Source organism: Alexandromys fortis, unplaced genomic scaffold, assembly GCF_014885135.2.
Source record: "Alexandromys fortis isolate MF-2015 unplaced genomic scaffold, M_Fortis_MF-2015_v1.1 scaffold_27, whole genome shotgun sequence".
NCBI lineage: Eukaryota > Metazoa > Chordata > Mammalia > Rodentia > Cricetidae > Alexandromys > Alexandromys fortis.
In genome coordinates, this window is record NW_026067952.1 from 3,156,499 (window position 1) to 3,184,026 (window position 27,528).

Sequence of the window (27,528 nt, forward strand, 5' to 3'; positions counted from 1 at the left end):
TGATAACTTGATACAAGGCCCTGGAATTGGAGCGATCCGACTCAGGAACCAGAAAAGTCAACAAGAGGAGGGCTGCCCGTGCCATCCCAAATACTCACTAGCCTAGTCAGTCTGCCTCTTGTGTCTGAAGGCATCAGGAATGAAGGTTGAGTTTTGGCTTGTGAACTAGCCCTGTTGCAGAGAGCTGGTTTTCCTTCCCCTAGATGGTTGAGGATGAAGGGCTTAGCAATTGTGTTCTCCAGAGCCCCACTTAGCACTGTCTCAGAGGTAAGCTGGATCTGTGAAAGAGTAGATTTATGGGTGATAACGTTTCTCTTTGTAAGTTACAGTAATCAGGTGGTGTGAAGTGTATGAGTTTTGCGTTAGGAAAGAGAACTGTTGTGATGTGATTGCTACCGTTGGCCATGGGCAGGTGTGATGCAGCACATAACCCCAGAACTCAGGAGGAAGTAGCAGGAGGCTCAGGAGTTTGAGGCCAGTCTGGCCTGCATAGCAAGACCCTGTCACGAAGCCAAGGGCTAAGACCATTGGCTGGGAGACTGGATCTTTGTTCTCTGCATACTAACTCATGATCACTCTCAGTCCCTTTCACAGGCACCAAGTTGTAAACTTTTTGTGCACTTGTGTTGACGCCGAAACACTTGGAGGCTGCTTTCCCGTGGGTTCTGACAGTTGCCAAGGATGGACAGAATGTTAGGCTTCAGTTACAGCACTAGTTTGGTAATTTTTTTATGAAGTTGTCTTTCCAGTTCTTCCCTCTGTCAGGGGCTAGGTAGGGCCAAAGGCCCTTCCAGGTCTCTGTGGACGGAAGGAAGAACACTGAACTTTTGTTCCCTGCCAGGGCCATTCTTGGCAAGGCCAACAGTGGACTGGTGCCAGGGCTCTGGGGGGCCCAGGCCAGTGCCCTGAGATCGATGGTTTCATGTAAAGCTGTGGTTGTATATTACAAACCCTGTGATATGAAATATTTTGCTTATCATACCAGAATGAACTTTGCAAAAGAGGAACTAGAGTTCCCTGCGATTCTCCTGCTGGATGAACTCCCCTGGTTTGTTTTCTGCCTCCCCATTTGAGAGGTATGGAAAGAACTGTGATACTAATAAACTTGCTGGCTTGAGTCATTAGCCCTCACAGCCTTCCTGACCCCAGTTTTGGCCTGTTTATTCTCTCATCTCTGGTCCTCCCCACCAGGGTCCCAGTGTGAACCCAGGGAGAACAGCTGGTCTGCTTCACCCTCTGTCATTTTGACTGCGATTGAGTCCTTCCAAAGTCCTTCTGGTCTCTCTTTGACCTTTAACCCAATAGCTACCTCTCCATATTTTTTCTAGCTTTCCATTGAGATCCGCATCACTTGTCTAAGAGTGTTATGTATATTGTATGACAGTAGTTGGTCCCTCCCATCACATGGGCCCTTTGGTAGTGCCAGGAAAATTTCCACACACCAGCAGCCAATCACTGTTCTTGTTGTGAGGAGAAGACGTTCTTTGGGTGGTGGGAGGTTACTGCATAAAGTAAAACTGTTGGGATTGGATTGACAGCAGTTACCCAGTCCTGTCCCTTCCTCTGCTGCTGCCTCTGCCCTGAACTGAGCTCTCAACCCTCAACGCCAGCAGGATGTTAAACCACTTCTCCCTCACGAAGGCGCTTCTCGCTCTTGGGTCCCTGGCATCCTGGGTAACTGCAGGAGAGCACGGTGAGCTATCATTTGGGGTCCCTGGCTAAAAGAAAGTTACTAGGGGAGAGATCATCTCCTGTCTTCTAAGGCTTCTTATCTGTGGAGCCAATCATCTCTGTAGGAAGAACTGGATGGGAAGAATGTTGGGACAGTAAGGGTAAGTTGACTTGGGTTTTGTTGTTCTCCTGCAACAAGGAGTTAGGACTTACAAGGATAGACAGTCCAGCTATTGCTTAGAGTTCATTTAATGAGGACAGGGTCATGCAACAGTCCCCTCTCTCTGTCCGTCTGTCTCTGTCTCTGTGTCTTCCTCTGCAGCAGTACTGATTTACTTGTCTTAGTAGTCATGGGGTGTGTGGGTATCTGTGTGGCAAGAAGAGAAGGGGGTTGCAGAGATGATCTGCATAGGAGTTCATGGAGATGCTGAGCTCCTTGAGATACATTTGACTCTCATTCTCTCCCTCTCTCTTTTTTTAAAAGATGTATGTAGGTGTCTCTCTGTATGTATGTCAAGTGTGTATGGGTGCCTGTGGAAGCCGGAAGAGGGAGTAGGATCCCCTTGAACTGGAGGTACAGATGGTTGGGAGCTGCCAGAGATGGGTGCTGTGCACTGAACCTGTGTTCTCTGGAAGAGCATTAAGTGTTCTTAACAGCTGAGTCATCTCTTCAGCCCCCAGTGGTAGAGGCTGACCACCCCCCCCATCTCTTTAGTCCTAACCAATTATCTCAATTTAGTATGAAATCTCTTTTAGTAAAGAGGAACAGTACCTTCTTGATCAGAACCCATGCAAAGGTCTGTGCCAGAGCGATAGGTCATGGCCTGCCGGGCAGAAGTGCTCTAGCACGGGCTGTGATAAGGCCCACCAAGCAGACCTCATAGAGGGGCAAGATCCCAGTGTGTTTCCTGGCCTTGTCTCTCCGATGGATAGAACCAGAGAACTTCCCACCTCCTAGACTGTCTCTGGTATGTTACCCGTTTCCCCTTTGAGGTCTCTAAGCATTCCATACCCCAGCTCTTTGTCTCCTATCAGGAAAGAACGTGCCCTTGGTGGCTCATACCTTTTTCTTTGGACTAGAGTAGTGTTGTGAGGGAAAGCCTGCTCAAGATAGCGAATGGGACATCATGGGACGGTGGGTACACAGAAGTGGCCCAGCAGGTAGAGGTGCTTCCTGCCTGATCTGCAATCCTGAAGACCTAAGTTCCGTTCCCAGCATTCGTGCAAAGGTGAAAAGAGAGAACCGATTGACTCCACAAAGCTGTCTTCTGCCGGGCAGTGGTGGCGCACGCCTTTAATCCCAGCACTTGGGAGGCAGAGGCAGGCAGATCTCTGTGAGTTCGAGACCAGCCTGGTCTAGAAGAGCTAGTTCCAGGACAGGCTCCAAAACCACAGATAAAACCTGTCTCGAAAAACCAAAAAAAAAAAAAAGCTATCCTCTGAGCTCCACACACATGTGGCCATACATGTGCCCCCCTTCCTCGCCCCCATAATGATTTTAGAAAAGGCACTAAGGACTTAGGGACGTAGTTCAGGATCTCACTGTATAGCTCATTCTGACTTCATATGCAGGATCCTCCCACTTTTGCCTCCTGAGTGCTGGGATTACATGTGTGTGCCACCACACCTGGCCTTTTCTTTTCTTTTCCTTCTGAAGTCAGGGTCTTGCTGGGTAGCTCAGGACAGCCTGGAACCCGCAGGCTTGGCTCTTCTTCTTCTTCTTCTTCTTCTTCTTCTTCTTCTTCTTCTTCTTCTTCTTCTTCTTCTTCTTCTTCTTCTTCTCCTTCTCCTCCTCCTCCTCCTCCTCCTCCTCCTCCTCCCCCTCCTCCTCCTTCTCCTCCTCCTCCTCCTCCTCCTCCTCCTCCTCCTCCTCCTCCTTCTCCTCCTCCTCTTCCTCCTCCCTTCTCCTCTCAGGATCTTGCTGTGCAGCCTAGGACAGCCTGGAACCTAGAGTCCTTGTGCCTCCTCTTTCCGCGAACTGGGATTATAGATGTTAGATCACAGAGCCTCTGGCCGCCTTTGGAAATCCAGCCTGGCTCCCCTGTGGCTCTGGTCCCTCTCCTCCTGGTCTAGCAAGGACTTGGAAACAAATGTTCTTCCTGGTCTCAGTAAACAGCTCTGAGCCTCCCCTGAAACTGGCTTTGAGTTGTGGCCAGGCTCCCCGCTCCCTGGAGAAACTCTCCCCTCCCCCACCTCCCTGCATGCTGTTCACCTCAGCTGTCTTGTCTTGTTTTCACTTTAGGCTGTCCCTCTTATCCTCTCCCAATCCCAGTTCGTGTGATCATGACCTCCATGGTCCTAGGTGTTCCTTCCCAATGGAGCTCATTTTGAACGGCAACTGGTCTCAACTTCTTTCCCCTGAACCTGCCTCTTTTAAAAAAAATTAAAACTTTATTTGCATTTTTATTTAGTGTGTGTTCAGCAGCTAGGGTGTGCATGTGTATGTCGGACAACTTGTGGGAACGGGTTCTTTCTTTACACTATGTGGGACTTGAGGATCAAATTCAGGTCTTCAGGTTTTTGGCAAGTGCCTTTACCTACTGAGCCATCTCACCAGCCTGGTTTTTGTTTCTATTTTTAAAGATTATTATTATTATTATCATCATCATTATTACTACTGTTTTTTTTAAATTTTTATTTATTTATTTATTTTTTTTTTGATTTTCGAGACAGGGTTTCTCCATAGCTTTTGGTTCCTGTCCTGGAACTAGCTTTTCTAGACCAGGCTGGGATTAAAGGCGTGCGCCACCACTGCCAGGCGACTGTTGTTTTTTTGAGACAGGATTTCTCTGTGTAATAGCTCTGATTGTCCTGAAACTCCCTCTGTACACTAGGCTGGGCTTGAACTCACAGAGATCCTCCTGCCTCCTGAGTGTTATTATTATTTTTAACGTGGGTGCTGGAGATCCAAACTCAGTTTTTTTAAAATATTATTTATTTATTATGTATACAATATTCTGTCTGTGTGTATGTCTGCAGGCCAGAAGAGGGCACCAGACCTCATTACAGATGGTTGTGAGCCACCATGTGGTTGCTGGGAATTGAACTCAGAACCTTTGGAAGAGCAGGCAATGCTTTTAACCACTGAGCCATCTCTCTAGCCCCCCAAACTCAGTTTTTTATGCTTGTCCAGAAAGTGCTTTACTGACTAACTATCTCCTCAGTGCATGCCTTTGAAAAAACGTATTATTTTGATCTATATGTGTGTGTGCTTGTTCAAGTTTCTGTGCACCACAGGTGTGCGAGTACCCTCCTACACCAGAAGAGGGCATCAGATTCTCTGGAACCAGAGTTACAGCCAGTTTGGGGACTGAACCCTGGTCCTCTGTAGGAACAGTAAGTGCTCTTACTCATGAGCCATCTCTCCAGCTCCTGTGTGTCTGTTTTTGAAACAGAGAGGATAAGAGGTAGTCCCAAAGTTATTCAGGGGCCATTCTGTTCTAACTTGTGCACCACACATAAGGCATGTCCAGCGTGAAGAGATGCTGTGCATTTGGCTGCAACAAGAGATGTGTGGTCCCACTCTTCAAACAGAAATTGGGTAAGAAGCCTCTTCACACTTAGTGGGCAGATTAACTTGCTCCTCTGTCAACATACACACACCATCTGGTGTCAAGGTACCAAATTATTCCCTGATGATTGGTTTTAGTTTACTTTGAGAAACAATACAAATGCCGGCTCTATTCTGAGAACTGAACAAAGATACACAGAGTACCCAAGTCACAGTGCTTATTGGTTTAGTCCTAGCCAAGCAGAGCAGGATGCCAAGAGGCAAGGCCACAGTTTTTCTGTGGAGAGCTATTAGGAAATTGCTGACTAATTCCCAATTCCCACAGTCAGATGAGAGATTCTCCACTACAATCTACCCAAAGAATCTGCAGAGGCAGCAGAATTGAATCTCGACGTCTGCAGAAGACAACACACACTCCCCTACATGCCTGCTTCCGAGACACTCTGCTCCCTCTGCACACATGCGGCCTAGTGTCCTGATACTAGTTGAGACAGATTTTCTTTTCTTCTGCAGTTATTAGGAAGGCTTTGGAAAGAGATCCTTCTCCCTCTTACAGGGTCATCATGCCCTAATTCTCTACTTCCATGTTTATCTTTGCTCCACAAACTTCTACTGGATCTTTACTGTTTGCTGTATCCAGTGATGAGCTCTGGGTACACTGTGCTGGACAAAGCAAGCAAAGAAATACGTGATTTTGAGCTGCAATAAGGACAACAGAGGGGCATTGATGGACGCTGAGAGAGAAGATGGGCACTTGCGCTGGGTTGGGCGGCTAAGGAAAGTATGTCTAGGGCAGTGGCATTTGAGCTGCCACTGGGAGAAGTTGTTGAAACTAACTGGCCAGGGCATGGGTGTGGTTGGATATTGAAGAGAAGCCTATGTAAAGGTCTTTGGAAGACAAGACTCATGCATGGTTAGGGCCAGAGACGGGAGGGTAATGCCAATAGAAGACAGAGACGTTTGGCACTAGGGAGGTGTTAGTGGGAGTGAAGAAAGGGGACACAGATTTCTAGTTGGGTCATGCTTCCTTTACCATTTCTTTAAGAGTCACCACAAGTTATTAGAAGTTGGAGGTGTCACAGGGCAATGGTGATGCATGCCATTAATCCCAGCGCTCAGAAGGTAGAGGCAGGCAGATCTCTTTGAGTTTACAGCCAGCCTGTTCTACAGAGCGAGTCCCAGGACAGCCAGGGCTACACAGAGAAACCCTGTCTCAAAACAAAACAAAACAAAACAAAAAACAAACAAAAAAGAAAAAAAAAACCAAACCCAACCCCACCACCACCAAAAGCCAAAAAAAAACAAAAGGAGGAGAGAAAGAATCTAAGAAGAAGATGAAGACGATGGTGATGGCGAAGTTGGTGGTGTCATCTGCGTAGAACTTACTTCTTATTTTCCTGCTATTTTAGATTTTTCATGGCGATTTTGGCTTATTTGTACTCTTCAGTATTCTCTATGGCCACATTTCCTGTCTCTCTTTATTCTCCAAATTCTTTTTCTTGGAGTGACTTTAGATATATACACTGACTTTTGGAGCACTAACCCAGATATGATATACAACCTTATATCTGCCTGTTGCTCAGACTTTAGGGTATTTTATAGATTTAAAATACTTGATACATTTATTTGGTGGTTTATTTTCTATTTTCTGAAATGAGGTCATTATTTTCAAGACAGGTAGTCCAGGTTGGCCTCCAATACTCTGTATAGCCAAAGCTGGCCTTGAACCCCTGGTCTTCCTGCCTCCACCTCCTGAGTCCTGGGATTTCAGGCATGTACGACCAAGACCCTGGCTCTTTTTCTTCTTTCTTTTATGCCCTTTCCTCTTTGGCAGAGCCTCACTGTTTCACTCAGGCTGACCTGGAGCTTGTGACTTCCTTGCCTCGGTCTCCTGAATGACATTCTGTCGTCTGCAGAAGCTGGTGTCAATCTCTGTGTTAAGTTGCAAGCGTAGATTTGGGTTGTCTGAGAGGAGCGGCTCCCCAGGCAAGCCTCTGTACTTCTTTCTGTTTCCCTGTAAGGTGGAAAGAGCCTGGAGAGTTACTATAATGTGTTAAAGGGTGTGTTAGTCCTTCAGGAGTATACATTAGATTCTTTAGGCTTCTAGGGGGACTGGGTCTGGGCTACAGTTTAGGCCTACTTGACACCACAGCTGGCCCAGGAGTGCAAACAGTCCCCCTTCCCCACCCTGCTGATCACCCCCTCTCTGAGACCCTGAAACTCCACCGCACTGTAATCTTTCCTTTCAACCGTGTCTCCCTGGTAGCAAATTCCTTCCCAGTACCCAGTGGGGTGATCTGTACCTGGTTCAGACAGCCATCTCGGACAGGAGAGAACAGAGCAGTCCTTGTCAGGACTCTCAGGTCCCAGCTCTGGGACCAAACCTGGGACTTGTTGTGAGCAAGTCACCTACTGTCAGCTTGTCGGGCCTCATAAAATCTTCTCAGTGTTGGCCGCTGAGTCTGAACTGTGGGGGTTGAGGGTGAGGCTGGTTCCTAGGTGTGGTGCCTTTGTGAGCCACTCTGGCCTTTGGCCATTAGAGGTGGGACTTCCTTTTCCCTTGGGGTTAGGCAGGCAGGCTAGAAGTAGACTACAGATCCCTCAGAGCCCACGGACTGAGCAAGACCTGGTGGAGTTGGTGGACCAGAAGTTGGCAGAGTTACTGTTTTAGCTCCTGCTGTAGAGAAGGTTGCCCCCCTCCCCCCCAGACAGAGTTTCCCTATGTAGCCTTGGCTGTCCTGGAACTGCAACTCACAGAGATCCTCCTGTCTCTGCCTCCCGAGTGCTAGGATTAAAGACAAGTGCCATCACTGCCCTGCGAGAAGGGTTGCTCTTAATGAGACTGATTCCCAGGAAGCTCTCCTTCCTGAGCTGTGAAAACATAACCCTTGACGTCATCACCGGTATACCGTAGCAGAGCTGGTCTATTTTGGCACAGGTGAGTGAGGCACAGGTAGATACTGGACTGTGCTCTCAGGGAGAAGCTCTGGTCTGAAGGTAGCCTGCGGTGAGTCTCCTGTTTGCTCAGTGGGCTTGGACAAGTGTGTTCATCTCTGTCTGCCCCTTGTCATCTTGTCATCTTCACAGAGCGATGACGTAGTTTGGAAGAAATGCGTTCTGAGAGTTCACATTATATGTGCCAGGCAGCGCACAGGGCCTCCTACAGTTAGTCCAGCCCCAGTCTGGTCTGTTTCCCTCTCCAGTCACCTGCATTTTGCCCTGCCCACTTACTCATCAATCACTCATTTACACTCCGTGTGGAGAGTCAGCCGTACCTGGCTCATGGGTCTCTATGGTGAACAAGGTCCCCACCTTTTGGGGAGTGTTGTGAAGAGGGAGCGGCAAAGACAGAGGCTCTGAGGGAGGGGAGAGTTTTGTTCTTAAGGAAGGGAAAAGAGTCCATTGTGATTGGAGAAAATCGGAGGTAGTTCCAGGTGAGGTTGGGAGGTGGCAAAGCTCGGAGTTAGGACAGCTTTGAGCTCCTTTTGCAGATTTTATTCTATGTGCAGAAGGAAGTAATTCGAGCCACTGAGTTGTCTTATCGGGTGAAGGCCACACAAATCTCAGGATCCAAGTTCAACCTAGGAGAAGGAGAGGAGCGACCACAGAAGTTGTTCTCAGACCAGCACAGACACCCTGTGACAGTCATGCACTCACAGTTACACATATCACACACACAGCAATAAATACAAATTAAACAACGTCTGTAAGGAAGTACCTAAGCCCTGTGTGTGGGAAATGATCACAATCCCAGCACTGGGAAGGCAGAAGCAGGAGGATCAGGAGTTCAAGGCCATTCTCGGCTATGGGGTGAGTTTAAGGCAGTCTAGGCTGCATGAGACTTGTCTCAAAAAGCCAAAAAAAGATTATTGAGGGGAGTCTAAATGAGGGAGAGGCCTAGTCCAATGATCACTTTGAAAGGCTGTTCTGTTGTGCGAAGAATGGATGAGGGCCAGGTGGAGAGAAGCTGTCATGGCCGACTGGGTGATAGGTGATCCTGGTTTAGGCCAAGGAGTTCACCATAATACAGACACGGAAAAGCAGAGACTTGAAGGCAGCCGAGGGGACCAGGTAAAGAAATAAAAGGCTGTGGCCACCGAGGGAAAGGGCGTTAGAGACTGTGTAATGTGACGTTAACAGCCTGAGTGACAGACAGGTGGCAGTGATGCTCTTTAACAGACGGGCCCAGGGAGGCAAAGCCCTGGGCTGATGCAGGCGTGAAGCCCATTTACTGACTACAGCATCCCTGCTTTTGGGGGATTCATAGAGTGTTGGGAGAGGTGCAGATAGGGGGTGGGGTGATCATCCCAGTTCTAGCTACCAGTCTTGTTTCTTGTCAGGATCCATGGTAGCATAATTAGCTGTGAGCTTACTGGGCCCCACACTTTGTAATGGCTGAGTTCACGCAGATTAGCAGAACCAAGACATCGAGGGCAGGGCATACTCTCCAAAGGCATCATCACAGGGACCATGTTTTTTTGTTTTTTTGTTTTCTCGAGGCAGGGTTTCTCTGTAGCTTTGGAGCCCGTTCTGGAACTAGCTCTTGTAGACCAGGCTAGCCTCGAACTCACAGAGATCCACCCGCCTCTGCCTCCTGAGTGCTGGAATTAAAGGCGTGCGCCACCACCGCCCGGCTAACAAAGACCATGTTTTACAAGGCTCCTGGGGGCAGGATAAGGATGGGTGGTTAGAACTTCTCAGGAACTTGGTTTCAGGAGAGTATGAGGGAGTACAAGCACTGTCTAGCTTAAAAATAAGGATGGCGGGGCTGGAGAGATGGCCCAGCTGTTAAGAGCACAGGCTGCTCTTCCAGATGACACAGGTTTGATACCCATACCCACATGGCAGCTCATAACTGTCTACAACCCAAGAAGGGATCCAGAACCCTCTTTTGGCCTCTTTGGGCATCAGGCATACATGCAGACATACAAACACCCATATACCTACCTACCTACCTACCTAGCTAACTAACTAAGGGATATGAAAGTATGGGGCTCAGGGAAACGGCACAGTGGTTAAGAGCACATCCTGCTCTTGTAGAGGTCTTGAGTGCAGTTCCCAGCACCCGCAGGGCAGCTTACACCTGTCTGTAGCTCCAATTCCAGGGCTTCTGACACCCTCACACAGACATCCATGCAGGCAAAACGCCAATGAACATAAAATTAAAGAAAAAATTGAGGACGGCATTGTCTGACTTAGAGGTGGTGAAGTGTGACTGGAGGTTTTCTCTGTCTCGCCTAGCCCCACTGGACCGGTTTCTCTCACCCACCTGTTCCTGAATGACCACTTAGAGGCTTCATATCAGTTACAACTGATGGCTCAGGCCTCTTTGTGGTTAGCTGTAACTAAAAATTAACTCATTTCTTTTAGTTTATATTTTTGTCATGAGGTTCGTGGCTTGCCGCTAACGTTTGGATCTCTTTCTCCTTTTGGTGGCGACATGGCATCGTCTCAACTCTGCCTACTCTCCTCTGTATCTTTGTTTTGGTCGAGCTTTATTCTGCTAAGTCATTGGTCGAAACAGCTTTATTCATCAATCAATAAAAACAACACGTAGCCGGGCAGTGGTGACGCACGCCTTTAATCCCAGCACTCGGGAGGCAGAGCCAGGCGGATCTCTGGGAGTTCGAGGCCAGCCTGGTCTACAAGAGCTAGTTCCAGGACAGGCACCAAAGCTACAGAGAAACCCTGTCTCGAAAAACCAAAAAAAAAAAAAAACAAACAAACAAAAAAAACCAACATGTATACCGAAGGCCATCCCACAGCAGTGACATCCCATTACGTTTGTGTTTGAGCTGACAGGAATTATTTATTTGACATGGATTTGAGCTATGAAGGAGGATGGCAGTGCCGAGCAGTGATCAAAGGGGATGCCCTCTGACCCCAGCCTGCCTCCCAAGAGGTCTGTTCCTTGCTTCTGAAATTTTCCAAAGTTCTAGGGGCTCAAGGGAAGCTGGGCTAGGGGAGAGCAGAGGTAAGATCTCTACTAAGTCTGAAGAGCAGGGAGGAGCGGAGTCTCCTGGCCTTCATCCCATCAGAGCCAAGCTCATTAGAACGGTGACACGTGGTAGGTACGGTGTCCCTCTTTTTAGGTTCATTGTTCAACTCTGTGAGAAGTTGGTGACTGTGGAATTTCCCTCTGGGGTGATTTCCATATACAGCTCTCTCAATGGTGGAGGAAATTTTACTTTTGTCAAGCGTATTGCAGTGTTTGTCAAGTAGATGATGAGTAGGTGTAGTGAGATACCTCCAGTAGTTCTAGTAACCTTGTTTTCCAAATTAAAAAAAAAAATCAGGGTATGTAGTTTTGATATGACATCATACCAACACAACATTCCTGTGCGGGACAATCCCAGGACACGGGACTATTATGACTCATCTTTGGGGTCCAGCGCTTGCTCTCTCCATCTCGGCAGACTCTCTGGAGCCAGCCATGTGCTGTCATGCATAGCCTGCTGCTTTCGAGGCTCTGGGCTAGGCATATTTTGGTTTTCTACAAAACTTTTAATTGCTCATCATCTCTCTCCCGCATTTAAAGAACGGCAATGATTCATGGTGAGTTTAGTTTGGCTTGGATGTAGTCTTCTTTGGGTGTGCCTGCTCCCGGGGCCAAGTTGCCTGCATCTTTTAGGGATGGCGTATTAGAATGCAATTCATTGCAAGCCAGGCCTGAGTTTTGTCCTCAGCTGCTGGCTTACTCTAGTTCCGGGTCGGCCCCACTCTCTTCTCTGGATTCTCAGCAGTGATGAAGGGCACATCTAGAATGTCTTCAGCCATGGACAACAGAACATCTACAGAACAGTGATTCACTGCCCCCACTCTACAAGAATTCTGAGGTGGGTGTCAGAGCTGCCATGGCAACTCAATGATGCTACCAAGAAGAAAGCATCTCCCTCTCCCCTTGCCAGTCCTTGACTTTGCCCTCATGCTAGTGGCTTCCTACTTCAAAGAAGGCTTCCTTTCATCTCCACAGCATGTATGTCTCCGAAAGAAAGAAGCGAAGTGGCAGTTTGTATCAAGAATATGAAAGCAGGGACTGGAGGGATGGCTCAGAGGTTAAGAACACTGGCTGCTCTTTTAGAGGATGCGGGTTCAATTCCCAGCACCCGCAAGGCCGCTCATAACTATCTGTAACTCTAGTTCCAGGGGATCTGACAGCCTCACACAAACATACATGTAGGCAAAACACCAATACACATAAAATAAAATTAAATTGTTAAAAAAGGGTACAGAAACTTCTTAGTTTGTGGTCATCTCTAGTTCAAAAAATATGGAGGAAGTGATTCGTTTGGACTAAATTTATTGCTTCTCAGACCAGACCTGTTTTTTAAAGTTTATTATTTATTTTTTTCTTTTTTGAGACAGGGTTTCTCTGTATCTCTGGAGCCTGTCCTGGAACTAGCTCTTGTAGACCAGGCTGGCCTCAAACTCACAAAAATCTGCCTGCCTCTGCCTCCTGAGTGCTGGGATTAAAGGTGTGCGCCACCAATGCCTGGCTCAGGCTTGGGGTTTTAAGAATGACCCTCATTTACAGTATAGCAAACTGTCCCCAGATACAGTGACCTGATTCCTCATCACATCCATGAGGGTGGCCCAGGCTCTGCTGGGTAGTTCATCTCCCCGTGCGGTGTAGTTGAGGTCATTCATGCGTGCAGCTTCGAGCTCAACAGAATGTCTGGGTTAAGATTTCTTGTTTACATTTATTTGTTTTTTTTTTTTTTGTTTCTCTCCCTGTCCTGGAACTCACTCTGTAGACCAGGCTGTCCTTGATCTCAGAGATTCACCTGCCTCTGCCTCTGTTGGGATTAAAGGTGTGTGCCACCACTGCCCAGCGTATTTATTTTAATGAATTAATCAACTAATTTGCATATTTCTGCATATCTCTGTGTATGTGCACAGCGTGTGGAGGCCAGAAGTCAACATGGAGGGCGAGTCCTCAGGAGCTGTCCACCTTGGGTGTTTTGAGTCAGGGTCTCACTTGCTGACTAGGCTTGGCTGACTGGCCTGTGAGCTCTTGGTGTCTGCCTATCTCTACCATTGCACTGCTGGCGCCGCCACACCCAGACTTCTCTGGGGATCAAATGCAGGAAAGCATGGCAAACATTTTACCAACTGAACCTCCTCTTTGCCCCCCCCCCCCCCGGGAATGTATTTCTCTTGTGTTCCTTGTCCACACTGCATCTCATCACACCACAGGGTAGCTCAAGCTGCTTTGTCGCACCCTGGCTGGCTTCTGAGAGGGGCATTCCAAGAGGACAGGCCCCTACAGGCAGGTGCTCTTAAGTCTCTGCTTGCATTAGGCTTGCTAATGCCCCTGTGGTAAAGGTAAGTCATAGGGTGAAGCCTAAGTCAGTATGGAAAGGGACTTCACCAGGGCACAAATCCCAGGAGATATAGTTGGTTGGTGCCAAGCACTGTATGTCTGTCACAGTATGAAAGAAGGGAGAGTGAGCATGAAGTATGTAATTCGTGTGTTTGCTACAGTGGATTAGAGCTAATCAGTGTTTTTCCATACTGCAAGCACCAGAACCAATATGGCTCATGGCCATAAGACAAGGAATGGATGTAGAATATTAAGGAGTGTTGCATATTAAAGTCTCTATTTACACCCACTGAAAAACGCATTTTATGTTCCTGGCTTGAGCACCTCTGAGTTTCAATGCTTTGATTCTGTGGCAGACTTAAGTGGTGGATGTCCTGCTGACCCTCTTCCATGCGAGGAGCTGTGTGACGGGGACACATCTTGTCCCCAGGGACACAAGTGCTGCAGCACTGGCTGTGGCCATGCCTGCCGAGGAGACATCCAGGGAGGTATGTTGGTTCTTTGGGAGGAGAGCCACAAGTGCCCGTTGGGTACCAGGTAAGCTTGGAGGAGCTTCCTGTGGACGCTTTCCTGGGGGAGCTTGTTGTTATCTTTACACCCCTCGGTCTCCATCCCAATGGAACCCTTCCTTCTAGGGTTAAAGGTTAACGCTGGCATGGAAAGAGCTAGAGGAGGGAGGTGTGGTAACGAAGCTTCTGTCTGGGCTCTGCTGTGGGTATGCTTTGTGACTGGGATAAATAATCCCCTCTTTTGGGGCCTGCTTCCTCTGTCCAGTAAAGTTGCCCAATATCACTGGTTGTTTGGATCAATTTTTGTTTGTTTTTGAGATAGGGTCTCATTATGTAGTCCAGGTTGGCCTTAAACTCAGAACCCTGGCTTAATCCCCATGAGCTGGTTTTACAGGTCTGAGATACTGCTCTCAGATCTCTCTCTCTCTCTCCCCTCTCCTTTTCTTCCTCCCTTCCTCCCCTCTCTCTCTTTCAACCTCTGTTTATTTGTTTTTGTTTTTTAGACAGGGTCTCAGGTAACCCAGGCTGACTGAACTTTCCCTTTAGCTCAAGATGACCTTGAACTTCTGACCTTCCTATTTGTATCACCTGCTTGCAGGGGTCCCAGGCGTGAGCCACCAAGTCCAGTTTATGCACTGCTGGGGACTGAACCCAGGCCTTCTCGGCTGTTGAGCAAACACTGTGTATTTGCTGAGCTACATTCCCAGCCTATTAGTTTGTTTATGTTCCCAGGCAATGCCCACCCCTTTGTCTGTACGTCCGTCCATGCAGCTTGTTAGGAAAGACAAGTGAGTTACAGATGCCCCTTGACTGTGATAAGGCCTGACCTGACAAATCCACAGGAAATGGCAAATCTTGTAAGTGGAAAGTCTATTTGATAATCTTGTCTTAGTTACTGTTGCTGTGATGAAACACCATGGCCAAAAACAAATTGGGGAGGAAAGGGTTTCTTTGGTTTACAGTTCCACATTGTAGTCCATCAAGGAAGGAAGTCAGGGCAGAACTTCAAACAAGGCAGGATCCTGGAGGCAGAAACTGATGCAGAGGCCATGAAGGGTGCTGCTCCCTGGCTTGCTCCCCATGGTTTTCCCAGTCTGCTATTTTCTTTTTCTTTTTAAATTTTATTTGACTTTATTTCATGTGCATTGGTATAACGATGTCAGAGTCTCTTGAACTGGAGTTACAGACAGCTGTGAGCTGCCATGTGGGTGCTGGGAATTGAACTCAGGTCCTTTGGAGGAGCAGTCAGTGCCCTTAACCACTGAGCCATCTCACCAGCCCCTATTTTATTTTGTTTTTTTTTTTCAAGGGTTTCTCTGTGTAGTCCTGACTGTCCTAGAACTTGCTCTATAGACCAGGGTGGCCTCCAATTTACAGAGATCTGCCTGCCTCTGCCTCCTGAGTGCATGCAACACCATGCCCAGCTCAGCCTGCTTTATTATAGAACCCAGACTGCCAGCCCAGGGATGGTACCACCCAGAATGGGCTGAGCCTTTCCACGTCAATCACTAATTAGGAAAATGCCTTACAGCCAGATCTTATGGAGACATTTCTCAGGTAAGGTTTCCTCCTTTCAGAATACTCTAGCCTGTATCAAGTTGGCATAAACTCTAGCCAGCAGAGCTCTCAACCCGCAAAACCCTTCTACCTTTGCAATACACAGAACCCACTGTAGCATGTCAGTTGTAGGCCATGGTAGTCCAGGCGGGCTGCGAGCTGTGACTGCCGCCACCCAACACGGAAAGCAAGTATTGCATATTGCTGATCTGGGAAAAGAGGGAAGCTGAATATTTATTATAAAGGAGCTTTTCTCCCGAATCTGTACCATTCTTGTACCCTTGAGAAACGATACTATGACAAGTACATGTACACACACACATATCACATATATACATGCACACCCCCACATACATACACGTACTTACACACATAATACACTACTCACATACCACACATACAACACATACTACATATACCAAATAAATACACCACACACACTATGCATATACCACAAGCACACACATGTACACAGGATTAGGGTGGCACAAAGAAGGGGCATAAAACTTCTAGGGTGGCAGATGAGGCATTGACATGAAATTCAGTCGTGGGGGAAAGCAGGACCTTGTCTCTCTGCTTTTGGCTCTACTGGCATGTCTGCATTCTATCAGCCCCTAAAAGTGGGCTTTGGGAGCTTTCTAAGTCCTATGTCAGAGGTGTTTGGCTGTGTAGTGTCTCAGTCCTCCAGAGTCCCTGCTTCCAGCCACGCCTAGTTGGGAGTCAGGGTTGGTTCCCCTGGGCCCTGAATCTAAAAGTTGTAGATGGAAATTTGGGAAGAGAGGAGCCAGCTCTCCGTCTTTCCCTGTGCTGGTGTTCTCCACAGGGCGGGATGGCCATTGTCCCAGAATCCTGGTGGGCCTGTGTATTGTCAACTGCATGGTGGATGAGAACTGTCAACCTGGGGAAAAGTGCTGCAAGTCAGGCTGTGGCCGCTTCTGCATCCCCCGGCTCCAGTCACTCAAACCGCTCACAGACTCCAACGGGACCGATGGGGCTAATCCTAAATTAGGTGAGTATTGCCCATGATGACCTTTGACCGGCTATGAAGTTGACAGTTTACACTCCCCTGTTAGCTACTGGGAAGGCGGCTTCTGAAGGCCATGAAGAATGTAGTTAGGGAGAAAGATCCTGAGTCACACACCACACCCTTCATATGGACTGGTGGGATTACTGTGCTTACAGTGGGCGTGGCTCTCTGTGGTAGAGGCTCTCTGTGGTAGAGATAGGAGGACTGGGGGCAGGGCAACAAAACAGATTGTATCTGTACCGAGCAGATGCCATTCCTTATTTGATAACCGGACATTGAGGGGCCAACTTCTAAGTGGCAAGAGTCTTCAGGGCCAGTTAGGAAGTCCATCAAGGCTCCCAGGGCGGAAGGGAAATGGCTGGGCAGGGGAGCCCGAAAGGCATCACTGTGACCTGAAAGGTCTTCTCATTGCAGAGGCTGGAGCATCCTAGCTGTCCTGACTGTCTGGGGCTCCAGAAATCTTCTGGAAGCCAAGAGGGGTGACGTCCTGGGGCTTGTGACATTCCCGCCATTATCAGCCCTTCTCTTCTTTGCTTTTACTGCTGCCTGGATCACATGGAAGAGCCCTGGGGACAGACACTTCTCTTTCCCAATAAAGTGCTGGCATGGACCCTCTTGTCTGTACTGTGCAGGGGCTCAGATGAGGATGGAGCTAGTGGGTTTGCCTGTGCGTGGCGCTGGCCTATGAAACCTATGGATTAAAGAAAGATAGCAGATTCCTTTTTTTAATGTAACACATATGAAGAAGAGTATTAATGTGCAACCTGAAATGATAGTTAAATAAATTAGTCATTGCAGGGAGCTCCAGTAAAAGGTTAATGTGTAACACCTTTGGCAATCTTGGACGAGTTTAGTCATCTTGGAAATAATACATCCTGACTTGTTTAATGCATATCAAGGGAAAGCAATTTTTTTTAAATGTTAAAAAATAGTAATTGCTCTGTGTGTGTGTATGCATGTGTATGTGTGTGTGTAAGTTGCATGTGCATGTGTGTGTGTAAGTTGCATGTGCACAGTGCACATGTAGGTTTCAGATGACAACTTTGAGAATTTGTTTCTCTCTTTCCACTGTGTGGGTTCTGGGGATGGAACTCAGGTCATCAGACTTGTATTCATCCCATTTCTTGCCAACTAGTCACCTCACATTTTAAAAAACCTTTCTACTTTCCTCTTCTGTTTTCTGTCAGATATTAAAAATGTCACTGTCTTATGCCAAGTGTGTTACAAGATTAGTTTTTGTTTGTTTTTTTTTTAATTTAGAAGTTTCATATAGCCCAGGTTAGCTTCAAATTTCTATGTAGCCTTGAACTCATCCCGATTTTCTTTTTTTCCTAAAGATTTTTAAAAATTTATTATGTATACAGTGTTTTGCCTGCGTAAATGGCTACATGCCAGAAGAGGGCACCAGATCTTACTATTGATGGTTGTGAGTCACCATGTGGTTTCTGGGAATTAAACTCAGGACCTTTGGAAGAGCAATCAGTACTCTTAATCTCTGAGCCTTCTCTCCAGCCTGAATCCCTGACCTGCTTATGCCCACTTCCCCAGTGCTGGGATTATAGGTGTGCACCACCATTTCCTGCTTGGGTTTTCATTCATTCTACTTACTCACAGTGTGTTTCCACTGTACTTGGCTGATCTTTGACACAGTTTCTGACTCTTCCACTTTTTCACAAACTAATCAGCATGTTAGGTTCAAAATGCTTAGATTTCCTCAAGATGGCAGTATCATACCTAACTCTACTAGACGTCCATGCAATGGCTAATTTATTTGACTAGTTATCCCATATTGGACACTGATACTTTTATACACATGCACACATGCGTGCGCACACACACATGCACACACACACACGCTTTATGTAACTTTTTGTTTTGTTATTCAAGATAGGGTTTCACTGTGTAGCCTTGGCTGTCCTGGACCTCAGTCTATAGACCAGGTTGGCCCCAAACTCGGAGATTCACCTGCCTCTGTCTCTTGAGTGCTGGGACCAAAGGTATGCACCACCACAGCCTAGCAAAATTCCAGTTTCTTAAATAGCTCCCCACATAACTCTCAATAAATATTTGAGTGAATGAAAGAATGAATGGAATTCTTAATATGTCAACTGAGAATTTTTGGGTTACAAAAATCCAATGAGGGGCTTGTTCAACAAAGATACAGCATGAAACAGCATGAAGCTGGCTCAGCAGCTCAAAGGCTCAGGCTTCGTCTTTGTGCTGGTGACCTCATCCCTTCACTGGTGACCTCATCCCTTTACTGACAACATAATCACTCCCCTGGCGACCGTATCACTTCACCTATGACTTCATCCCTTCACTGGTGACCACATCCCTTCACTGGTGACCACATCCCTTCACTGGTGACCACATCCCTTCACTGGTGACCTTATCCTTTCACTGGTGACCTCATCTTTTCACTGGTGACCTCATCCCTTCATTGTCACCTTATCCCTTCACTGGTGATCTCATCCCTTCACCGTCATCTCATCCCTTCGCTGGTGACCTCATCACTTCACTGGTGACCTCATCCCTCCACCGTCACCTCGTCCCTTCACTATGACCTCATCCCTTCACTGATGACATCATCACTTCGCTGGTGACCTCATTCCTTCACCGTCACTTCATCACTTCACAGGTACAGGAGGGTTGACGGAAACTCTAGATGGCATAGTAAGGTATTGATGGCAGGGCAGAAAGATCTTTAAATTTTTTTGTTTATTTATTTTTATTTTATGTGCATTGGTGTTTTGCCTTCATTTCATGTATGTCTGGGTGAGGGTGTCAGGTCTGGAACTGGAGTTAACCAGAGACAACTGTGAGCCACCCTGTGGTGCTGGGAATTGAACCCAGGTCCTCTAGAAGAGAAGTCAGTGCTCTTAACTGCTGTACCATCCATCCAGCCCCATGTAGAAAGATCTTTACTCCCCCCCCCCCACGCTGTGACTCTCTTCCTGTGACAGCCTCCTGAGAAGTTGCCTCGGAGAGGCTAGGGAAGCAGATGTTTGCAGAGGGAATGGCTTAGCTGTGCTTCGGACCTGGCATGAGGCATAAATCCAAGATTCCATCAGCGGAGAAGGGAAGAGCGCTGCCTGGCCCCCTGGGTAATACAGATGCTGTACTGGCTCAGGTACATGCAATTAAAATCAGGGTTGACATTGCTAGGTGTGGGCAGGTGAGATGGCTCCGAGTAAAAGTGTCTGCCCCCAGGTCTGCTGGCCTGAGTTCAGTCCTCTGGATTCACATGTGGAAGGGAAGAACCTGCTTCAGCAAACTGTTGACCTTTTCATACACGCATTGTGGCATGTATACCTAAGCATGAGCTCGCTCTCTCTCTCTCTCGCTCTCTCTCTCTCTCTCTCTCTCTCTCTCTCTCTCTCTCTTTCTCTCTCTCACACACAATGTAATAAATATAAAAAAATGCCAGGTAAAATTCTGGATATTACTGTGTTGAGAACACTCATTTTTCTGAGCAGCCTTGTGTTGGAGCTGGATGATCTGATGACAAGTGGCCACACTGTGCCATGAGCTTTACGGTGGCTGGTCCAAAGACAGTCATGACTCTGAGAAGGGCTGGTGTCTGACAGACTGCTGACCAGTTGCTGAGATCCCTCTTCCACTATTTTGTTTATAATTTTATTGTTTACTTAAACATCCAAATAAAAAAGCAAGTGTTTTTCTTTCAAGATGGAGTGTTGCTTGTGTTGCTCAGACTGGCCTTGAACTCAAAGGCTCAAGGGATTCTCTTGTCTCCTGAGCCCCCAAGTGCATGGCACCTTGTCTAGCTTTATGCATATAATTTAAAAAGCAATATGAATAGATTCTTCAGCGAGAGCAGTTGAGGCTGTCCGCCCCAGGACCTTCAGATGCTGTAAGGTGGTTTTCTTCCAGATGAGGACGGGACTGAAGGGTGGAGCCGGTGAGCCAGATCTCTTCTTCCACCAGATGGGGGCTATCCTGTGTAGCTTGTGTCTATAGCAATGGTATGAGGGGAGGGAGGGATGGAGGAAAGGAGAAAAAAGAGAGAGGGGGAGGGAGGGAGGGAGAGGGAGAGATTGGCATACACATACACGGAGAGAGGGAGATACAGACAGACACAGAGACAGACAAACACACACAGACAGAGGGAGAGAGATAGACACATATAGAGGGAGAGGGACACACGCACACACACACACACACACGCACGCACACACACACACACGCACGCGCACACACACGCACGCACACACACACACACATACACACAGAGATAAGAGGGAGAGAGATAGATGTATAAACACAGAGAGGGGGAGAAAGAGAGGGAGCAAGAGAGAGCTTAAATTTCCAGGTCTTTCTGCAATCTCTAGGCTTTTGTCTCTTCTGCTGTCTCCTAAACCAAAGAAGCCATGCAAAGCTTTCCTTCCTCAGGGTTTAAATCCCTTTCAGCCTGAATCCTGCGAAGCAGGTCCCTATGAATCCTGATCCTACCAGCTACCTTTGCACCTCAAATTAACCTTTGAGCAGACTGAGAAGCCACCCTCTCTTGCACCCTCATCTTCCTTAAAGCGGACATCTGACTCCCATTTGGGGGCTGGAAAAGATCTGTGCTCTCTGCCCTTTTCCTTGACCATCTGAGTCCTCTGTGCCCTTCCCCAGCAATACCAAGAGGCTCCAGCTCCTCTCGCTGCTGTTCTGCATCTCACTTTTTTTCTCCCGTGGACGTGGCATCAGTGGTAAGTGGAGGTGTAGGGTGATAAGGGTGGGAGGTTGACCTTGAGTTGAGTCAAGATCTGTTGAGTCAGGGGGATGGGCGTGTAGATCGACCAGCTTCACACAGACTGACAAACACAAAAATGAGTTAGGTCCCTGAAGAAGTAGAGGGAATTCTTTCCTGGGCTCTCTGTTCTGAGCCACCAGGGGGCAGCAGAAATCTAGGTCAAAGACCATGAAAGGACACATTAGGAAGCTAAATACAGGCAAAGCTCGCGGTGGTCTGAGTTCCCACTTTGCTACTGAACCACACCCTAATAAATCACGGTAGCAGGTCACACCCTCCCTCTTCATTATGTGATGTGTTTCTTCTTGGGAATGTTATCCTCCAGGTTTCAGAGTTTCCTATACAAAGACATAGGTCAAATTGTTGAGTTTAAGGGCAGGACAACAATTTTGCTTTGATTAGTGTGTACATGTGTGTGTGATGGGAAAGGAGTAACTTGCAGGCATCCCCAATCCTGCCAGGCTCTCTGGGTGGTGTTTTCTAGATCTGATGATTTGTCTTTGCATTTGGTGGTTAGGAAGGCAGGATGCACACTAAATCCATATTTTTTTCAAGACAGGGTTTCTCTGTGGAACTCTGACTGACCTGGAATTCACTCTGTAGACCAGGCTGGCCTCGAAATCACAGAGATCCACCTGCCTCTGCCTCCCCAGTTCTGGGATTAAAGGCATGCACTACCACTGCCTGGCTTCAAATACCGCATCTTAGTATAATCAAAAGGAGAAAAACATTTCCCAATCTTATAAATTGGTACCAGGTAAATCAAGTCTATGGTATCAGGCTGGAGAACAAAGTTTCATTTGAACACAACACAGTTTGGGATACTGGACTGGGAGATTTTGACTCAATACTTGGAGGCGACTAGAACCTTCTTGTTTCCTTGGCCCTCTCCACCCCTGCATTGTAGTAATCCCTTGGGAGACAGAGTGAGTGCTAAACCTCTAATCTATGGTTTCTGCCACTTCCCTAGAGTTTCCCAAAGTTGTGCTCTTCCAGGGTCTGCAGTCGCTAGTGTTCAGACTGAGCTGGAAGCTGACTCATCTGGGACCACAGTCCCGTTCATTACTTATGGGCACTAGGGTACTGTGTCATGTCTAGATTCCATTGTGAGGCTCCATTGTTGGCAGAATTTAAATACTCAGAGCACAGGCAGTGACCCTCCATACTATGACAGCTCAAGACTTGGAGCTCCCAGCTCCAGTGTCCTGGTTTCTATAATGCCACCAACTGGGACGCCAGAGACGTTTGGCCAGTTGATCTGGGGCAGTTGCAAGATCTGAATGAGAGTTATTTTGATCCATAACGAAATTCAGCAACAAAGTCAGCTAGAGAGCAAGGAAGGAGGATGCCGCAGGGATTGACTCAGGAAAGGGTATGGGCTGGTTTCTGTAGGGGGTCATAGGTCCTTTATATCAGAAGTATGCTGGCTGAAAGTGATGCATGAATTCACACCAGAGCTGAAGTTCAGGAACATCTCAGTTAAAATTATCTACAGCTGACCAGGGGAAAAGATTAACGAGGCAAGGGAATGAGCGAGAGTTTTGAGCTCTAAGTGTCAGAAGTTTCAGTTTTATTCACTCAGCACGGCGTCAGCATCTTTATCTCATCCTTTGCTTGCTTCCACTTCCTGATTGGTTGGCTGGTTTCAGATTAGTCTTTCTGTTAATAAGTAAAATTTGTGATTATTATTATTATTATTATTATTATTGCTAAAAGGACCCAATCGACTGGTCTTTTTTCTGAGATTAAAAGCTGCATAATAGAAAATGGATTATAAAAAACAATCACATTTTGGGGAAATAGTTGTGGTTTCTTTTTTTCCCCTTGTTTTTATTGAGCTATACATTTTTGTCTGCACCCTTCCCTTCCTCTCCTCTCCCCTTCTACCCTCTCCCATGACCCCCACTGCTCCCAATTTACTTAGGAGATTTTGTCTTTTTCTCCTTCCTATTCAACTGGTTCTTAAGGTATCACACCAATTCCATAGCCATCTATTGCTAATGTTCTACCTAGAAACAATCAATAAACAGGTGTAATGCTAGGTTGTGGGAATATGCAGGTTGGCAAAACAGCTCCTCTGCTTTGGAGTATGAGGCCTCTGTCGAGACGACAGGCATCGGACTATGACTGGTGTCTTCCCTATGCTCCTGATGCTCCACCAAACAGCAACCGAAATAGCTTCTTATGAGGTTCTCAAAGACCCAGGCCATTGCCATAGTAGTGAGACGCTGGTCTGAGAGAGAGGACCTCTGCATCCATGTCCTTCTGAGTGAAAAGCAGGGAATCAACTGCTTTGGGCTTTAAATTTCTTCCTTTTTTTTGTTATGATCTCTCTCTCTCTCTCTTTTTTTAAATTATTAGTTCTTTGAGAGTTTCACATAAAAGGTTTTAGTCATATTTATTCCCCTTCCACAACCCTCTCAGATCCATCCCCTACCTTCTCTTTCTAATTTCATGCCTTTTTTTTTCTTTGTGTAACCCAAGTTGACAGGGTTATGTGTAACCTGGACATAGCCCAGGTTAGTGTCAAACTCTTAATAATCATCCTGCTTCAGACTCCTGAATGTTGGGGTTACACAATAAAGCCACCATGATTGCCGAGGCTTTGGTTTTCAGCTCGCAAACCCCTCATCCGCATCTGGAAGTAATTTATGGGGTCCTTGCTCATTTTACCCTAGCATCTTTTTTAAGTGTCACCTGTAAAACCGTGATCCCAACCATCCAGCATCATCAAGAGTAGAGTGAGGCCCCAAGGGGCTTACCTGCTTATTAATGCAATAGAATTCGCAGAGGTATTTACTTTTAAAGTTGTTCCTGTTGCCCCCACAGCCAGAGAAGACGAAGGGCTCACATAGCAATGTGATCTTATTGAAGTAGTATCTGTACAGATGCAAGCCACAGAATCCCCTCCTTACAGGGTGGTTGCAGAGCGCTGTCGACAAGAGTCCAGGTTCAGAGCCTCTTATTAAAAGAATCATCACTCTTTTCTTTATGGACCCAGGCTACGAAAGTTCTCCCCTACCCCCATGTAAAACTCATTTTATCACTGAGGCGCAAGCTAGAATACCTCTAGCATGAACTTTGCTCTTTGTGTGATACAGGACAGTAAACCTGAGCTGTCAGTAGCCCGGGCCAGTGTGATGGAGGACACTTGGAGAAGGACCACACCCTCCACCTTCCTCGGTATTCCTTATTCACATTAAGCTTCTGCTTCCTGAATCTCTACATGCTTTCTTTGACTCTGGAAGCAAACATCTCACTTGGTATCTGTAGGCACTCATCATTTGGACCCTTCCTTTAGTCCCCCATCACCCAGAGCACATGTATGTCAAAGAGTCCACCTTGCACATCTACGCCTGAAGTCTTGGTTTCTGCTGGCAGATCCTCCCTGCCTCCAGGTCTCGAGAGGCCTCCCTTACCCTGCTTCCCTTTGCTCACCCACCTAGACTTACCGGTTTTCGCTGGTAGTGTAGAAGTGGATTCCAGCAGGAGCCATGGTGACCATGTTGGAGACAAAGAAAGTTAATGTTGTTCTTAATGTGGCCCAGCTGTAGTCCTTTTCACGACTGGGAATTCTCTATCTCTGCTCTGAGCTTCCCAAAGTGCCCATTAAAATTCAAATTAAAAGCAAATTAAGTAAGAAGCATGGAAGTGCTGCTGATGATCTTGCCCCCCCCCCCCCAATTCAAGGAATGTAACACAGTGGTCCTATGAATATGTATTGAATAGAAATAAAACTCATTATCTTAGATACCCTAAGATAATTCCAAGTTTTATGATTCTCAATCTGATTTGTTCCTGAAACTCTTTGGGAGAAACTTAAGTTGATTTTACTTTTCTGTATTCCTTTTTCTCCAACCTCTAATGGGAACTCAATATGATCAGACGCCTCGGACCCATGGAATTTGATATAAGAGGAGAGTTTGGCTAATCCTCAGCCATACCATCCAGAGGACCCGACTCTCTCTCTCCTTCATGGTTTTCCTCCCGTTCACACGTTCATTTTTGCTTACCTCCAAGATACCCGCTTTCACACAGCTCTCTTTTGACTCCTGGAGCAAACAACTCACTAGAAAGCATCTGCATGAGCATGTAAAAAGTGAGGAGCCACAGGGCAAGGCGCATCCCCCGAGCCTCCATGGTGCTCCTGACAGCCGACGATGGAGATCCTGGGGCTATGCTGAGGTGATATGTCTTAGGGGAGGAGCTTCTACTTCTCTGAAAAGTTGAACCCATGTTCGAATTGAATTTCCCCAGGGCCTGGACAGGGTGCTGGTGTATCCGGAATCAGTGTAGTGAACAGGACAGTGAGTCCTTGGGTACCCAGCCATGGAGTTTGAAAGACCATGTTTGATAGAGCCCTAGGGATGAACCCCATCTCTTTCTCTTCATCTATGGGCTACAGCTGCTTAGAACTCAGGCCATTGATGTTTCTTTTCATCATTTTAAAAAGTAGTTCATAAACAACGGGTTTCATTATAGAGTTTTTATATTTGCTTTCTCTGTCCGTCCCCAACCCCCAGTTTCCTGGCCCCACTGCTCTTGGTCCTTCCCACCCACTCCCCCTGCCTTCATGTCACACGCGTTCTCTTACTCTCTCTTTATCCTTTTTCAAAATCTCCTTCCCTAAGGTCATCTTTCCCCTCTCAAGTTTCACGGCCTATTCCTGCTTGTACATGTACACGCATGCCTAGAACTTAAATCTGTTCTGAGAGCAGCCATGTAGTATTTGTGCTTCTGAGTCTGGGGTTTGTTGCTTGAGACAATAACTTCCACTTCCCATCATTTTCCCTGCAAATGCCCTGCTCTCTCCTCTCTCTCTGTCTGGTCGGATGAAACTTTGCTGTGTACATGTACCACCTTTCCCATCCTTCCTTTTTTTTTTTTTTTTTTTTTTTGGAGACAGGGTCTCTGCGCAGCCCCAGTTGTCCTGGAACTCATCTTGTAGATTAGGCTCTCTGGCCTTGACTACGCAGAGACCCTCTTGCCACTGCCTCACAAGGTCTGGGATTAAAAAGACATGTGCTATCGCTGCCCTGTACTAAGTTTTTATCTATCTGTCTGTTTACCGATATACAGGTTGTTCCATTTCCTATTGTAGTTGTTGGCTTTTACTCTAGCCTCACGTTGGGTGACAAGATATAGTTGGTTGTTTTACTCTTGGCTTTTTGGGGGACCCATCACCCAGCTCCCAAATAAATCACATAGAGTCTCATTCTTGCTTATAAATGCCCAGCCTTAGCTTGGCTTGTTTCTAGCCAGCTTTTCTTAACTTATCCAATCTACTTTTTACTTCTGGGATTTTTTCTTTTCTTACTTCTGCGTATCTTACTTTCATTCTTATTCCATGGCTGGGTGTCTGGTGTCTGGGTGTCTGGGTGACTGGGTGGCTGGGAGGCTGGCTGACTGTGTAGCTGGGTGACTGTGTGGCTGGCTGACTGTGTGGCTGGGTGGCTGGATTGCTGGGTGGCTGGGCCCTGAAGTCCTCCTCTCCTTGTTCTCTTGTTCATTTTTCTTACTCCTCCCAGATTTCTCCTTCTATTTATTCTCTCTGCCTGGTAGCCCCGCCTATCCTTGCTCCTGCCTCGCTATTGGCCGCTCTGCTCTTTATTAGACCATCAGGTGTTTTAGGTAGGCAAGGAATCACAGCTTCACAGTTAAACAAATGCCACATAAACAAAAGTCACACACCTTAGAATAATTTCCCACAACATCCTAAGACTGCAATTTACGAACAGTGGGCATGGTTGTGCAAACGTATTTATGGTGGTTGGGTTTGCGTGCAGGGGTGTGCAGCCGGGTCTTATGGCTCTTTCAGTTTTAGGTCTTTGCTTGAGAAAATGCTTTCATGATTTCCAGAGTGGCCACACAATTTGCATTCTCCCCAGGAGTGAATATATGTCTTCTTTTCCTGTATCTTTACCTGCTTTGTTGCCGTTTACTTTCTTGGTGGCAGACCTTCTGGATGGGTAGAAGTAAAAAAACAGTTTTAAGGGGACTGAAGAGATGACTCAGCAGTTCAGAGTGTGTGCTGCTCTTGCAGAGGACCTGAGTTCAGTTCCCAGCACCCATATGAGGTGGCTCACAACCTCCTGCAACTCCAGCTTCCAGGGGTGTCTAATGTCTCAGGCGCCTGCACTCAGATGCATATACCACCACCATATATATTAA

At 47.0% G+C, this 27,528-nt stretch overlaps 2 protein-coding genes across 2 annotated transcripts; one reads left to right on the top strand and one right to left on the bottom strand.

Annotated features, from left to right (window-relative positions):
* Positions 1 to 1,531: 1,531 nt before the first annotated feature.
* On the top strand, positions 1,532 to 17,208 carry Wfdc3 (WAP four-disulfide core domain 3). The gene is made up of 4 exons (XM_050151154.1): positions 1,532 to 1,693; positions 13,862 to 13,993; positions 16,395 to 16,580; positions 17,013 to 17,208. The coding sequence occupies exons 1-4, from the start codon at positions 1,615 to 1,617 to the stop codon at positions 17,027 to 17,029; spliced, it is 414 nt and encodes a 137-aa protein (XP_050007111.1). The 5' UTR covers positions 1,532 to 1,614; the 3' UTR covers positions 17,030 to 17,208.
* Positions 17,209 to 20,423: 3,215 nt separating this feature from the next.
* On the bottom strand, positions 20,424 to 25,497 carry Spint4 (serine peptidase inhibitor, Kunitz type 4). Its single transcript, XM_050150966.1, has 4 exons — positions 25,371 to 25,497; positions 24,810 to 24,818; positions 24,120 to 24,289; positions 20,424 to 20,570 (listed from the first exon to the last, which is right to left on the bottom strand). Exons 1-4 carry the CDS (start codon positions 25,495 to 25,497, stop codon positions 20,424 to 20,426), a joined length of 453 nt encoding a protein of 150 aa, XP_050006923.1.
* Between the last annotated feature and the right edge of the window lie 2,031 nt (positions 25,498 to 27,528).

Bases quoted from the DNA above. Each gene is read 5' to 3' on its own strand.
- Wfdc3 (XM_050151154.1), top strand. From the start codon at position 1,615: ATGTTAAACCACTTCTCCCTCACGAAGGCGCTTCTCGCTCTTGGGTCC. The intron at 1,694-13,861 runs GTGAGCTATCAT...ATTCTGTGGCAG, and splicing joins GGTAACTGCAGGAGAGCACG to ACTTAAGTGGTGGATGTCCT. The intron at 13,994-16,394 runs GTATGTTGGTTC...TGTTCTCCACAG, and splicing joins CCGAGGAGACATCCAGGGAG to GGCGGGATGGCCATTGTCCC.
- Spint4 (XM_050150966.1), bottom strand. From the start codon at position 25,497: ATGGAGGCTCGGGGGATGCGCCTTGCCCTGTGGCTCCTCACTTTTTAC. The intron at 20,571-24,119 runs GTAAGCCCCTTG...CCATTGCTATAG, and splicing joins TCTATTGCATTAATAAGCAG to ACACAAGCTACACAGGATAG.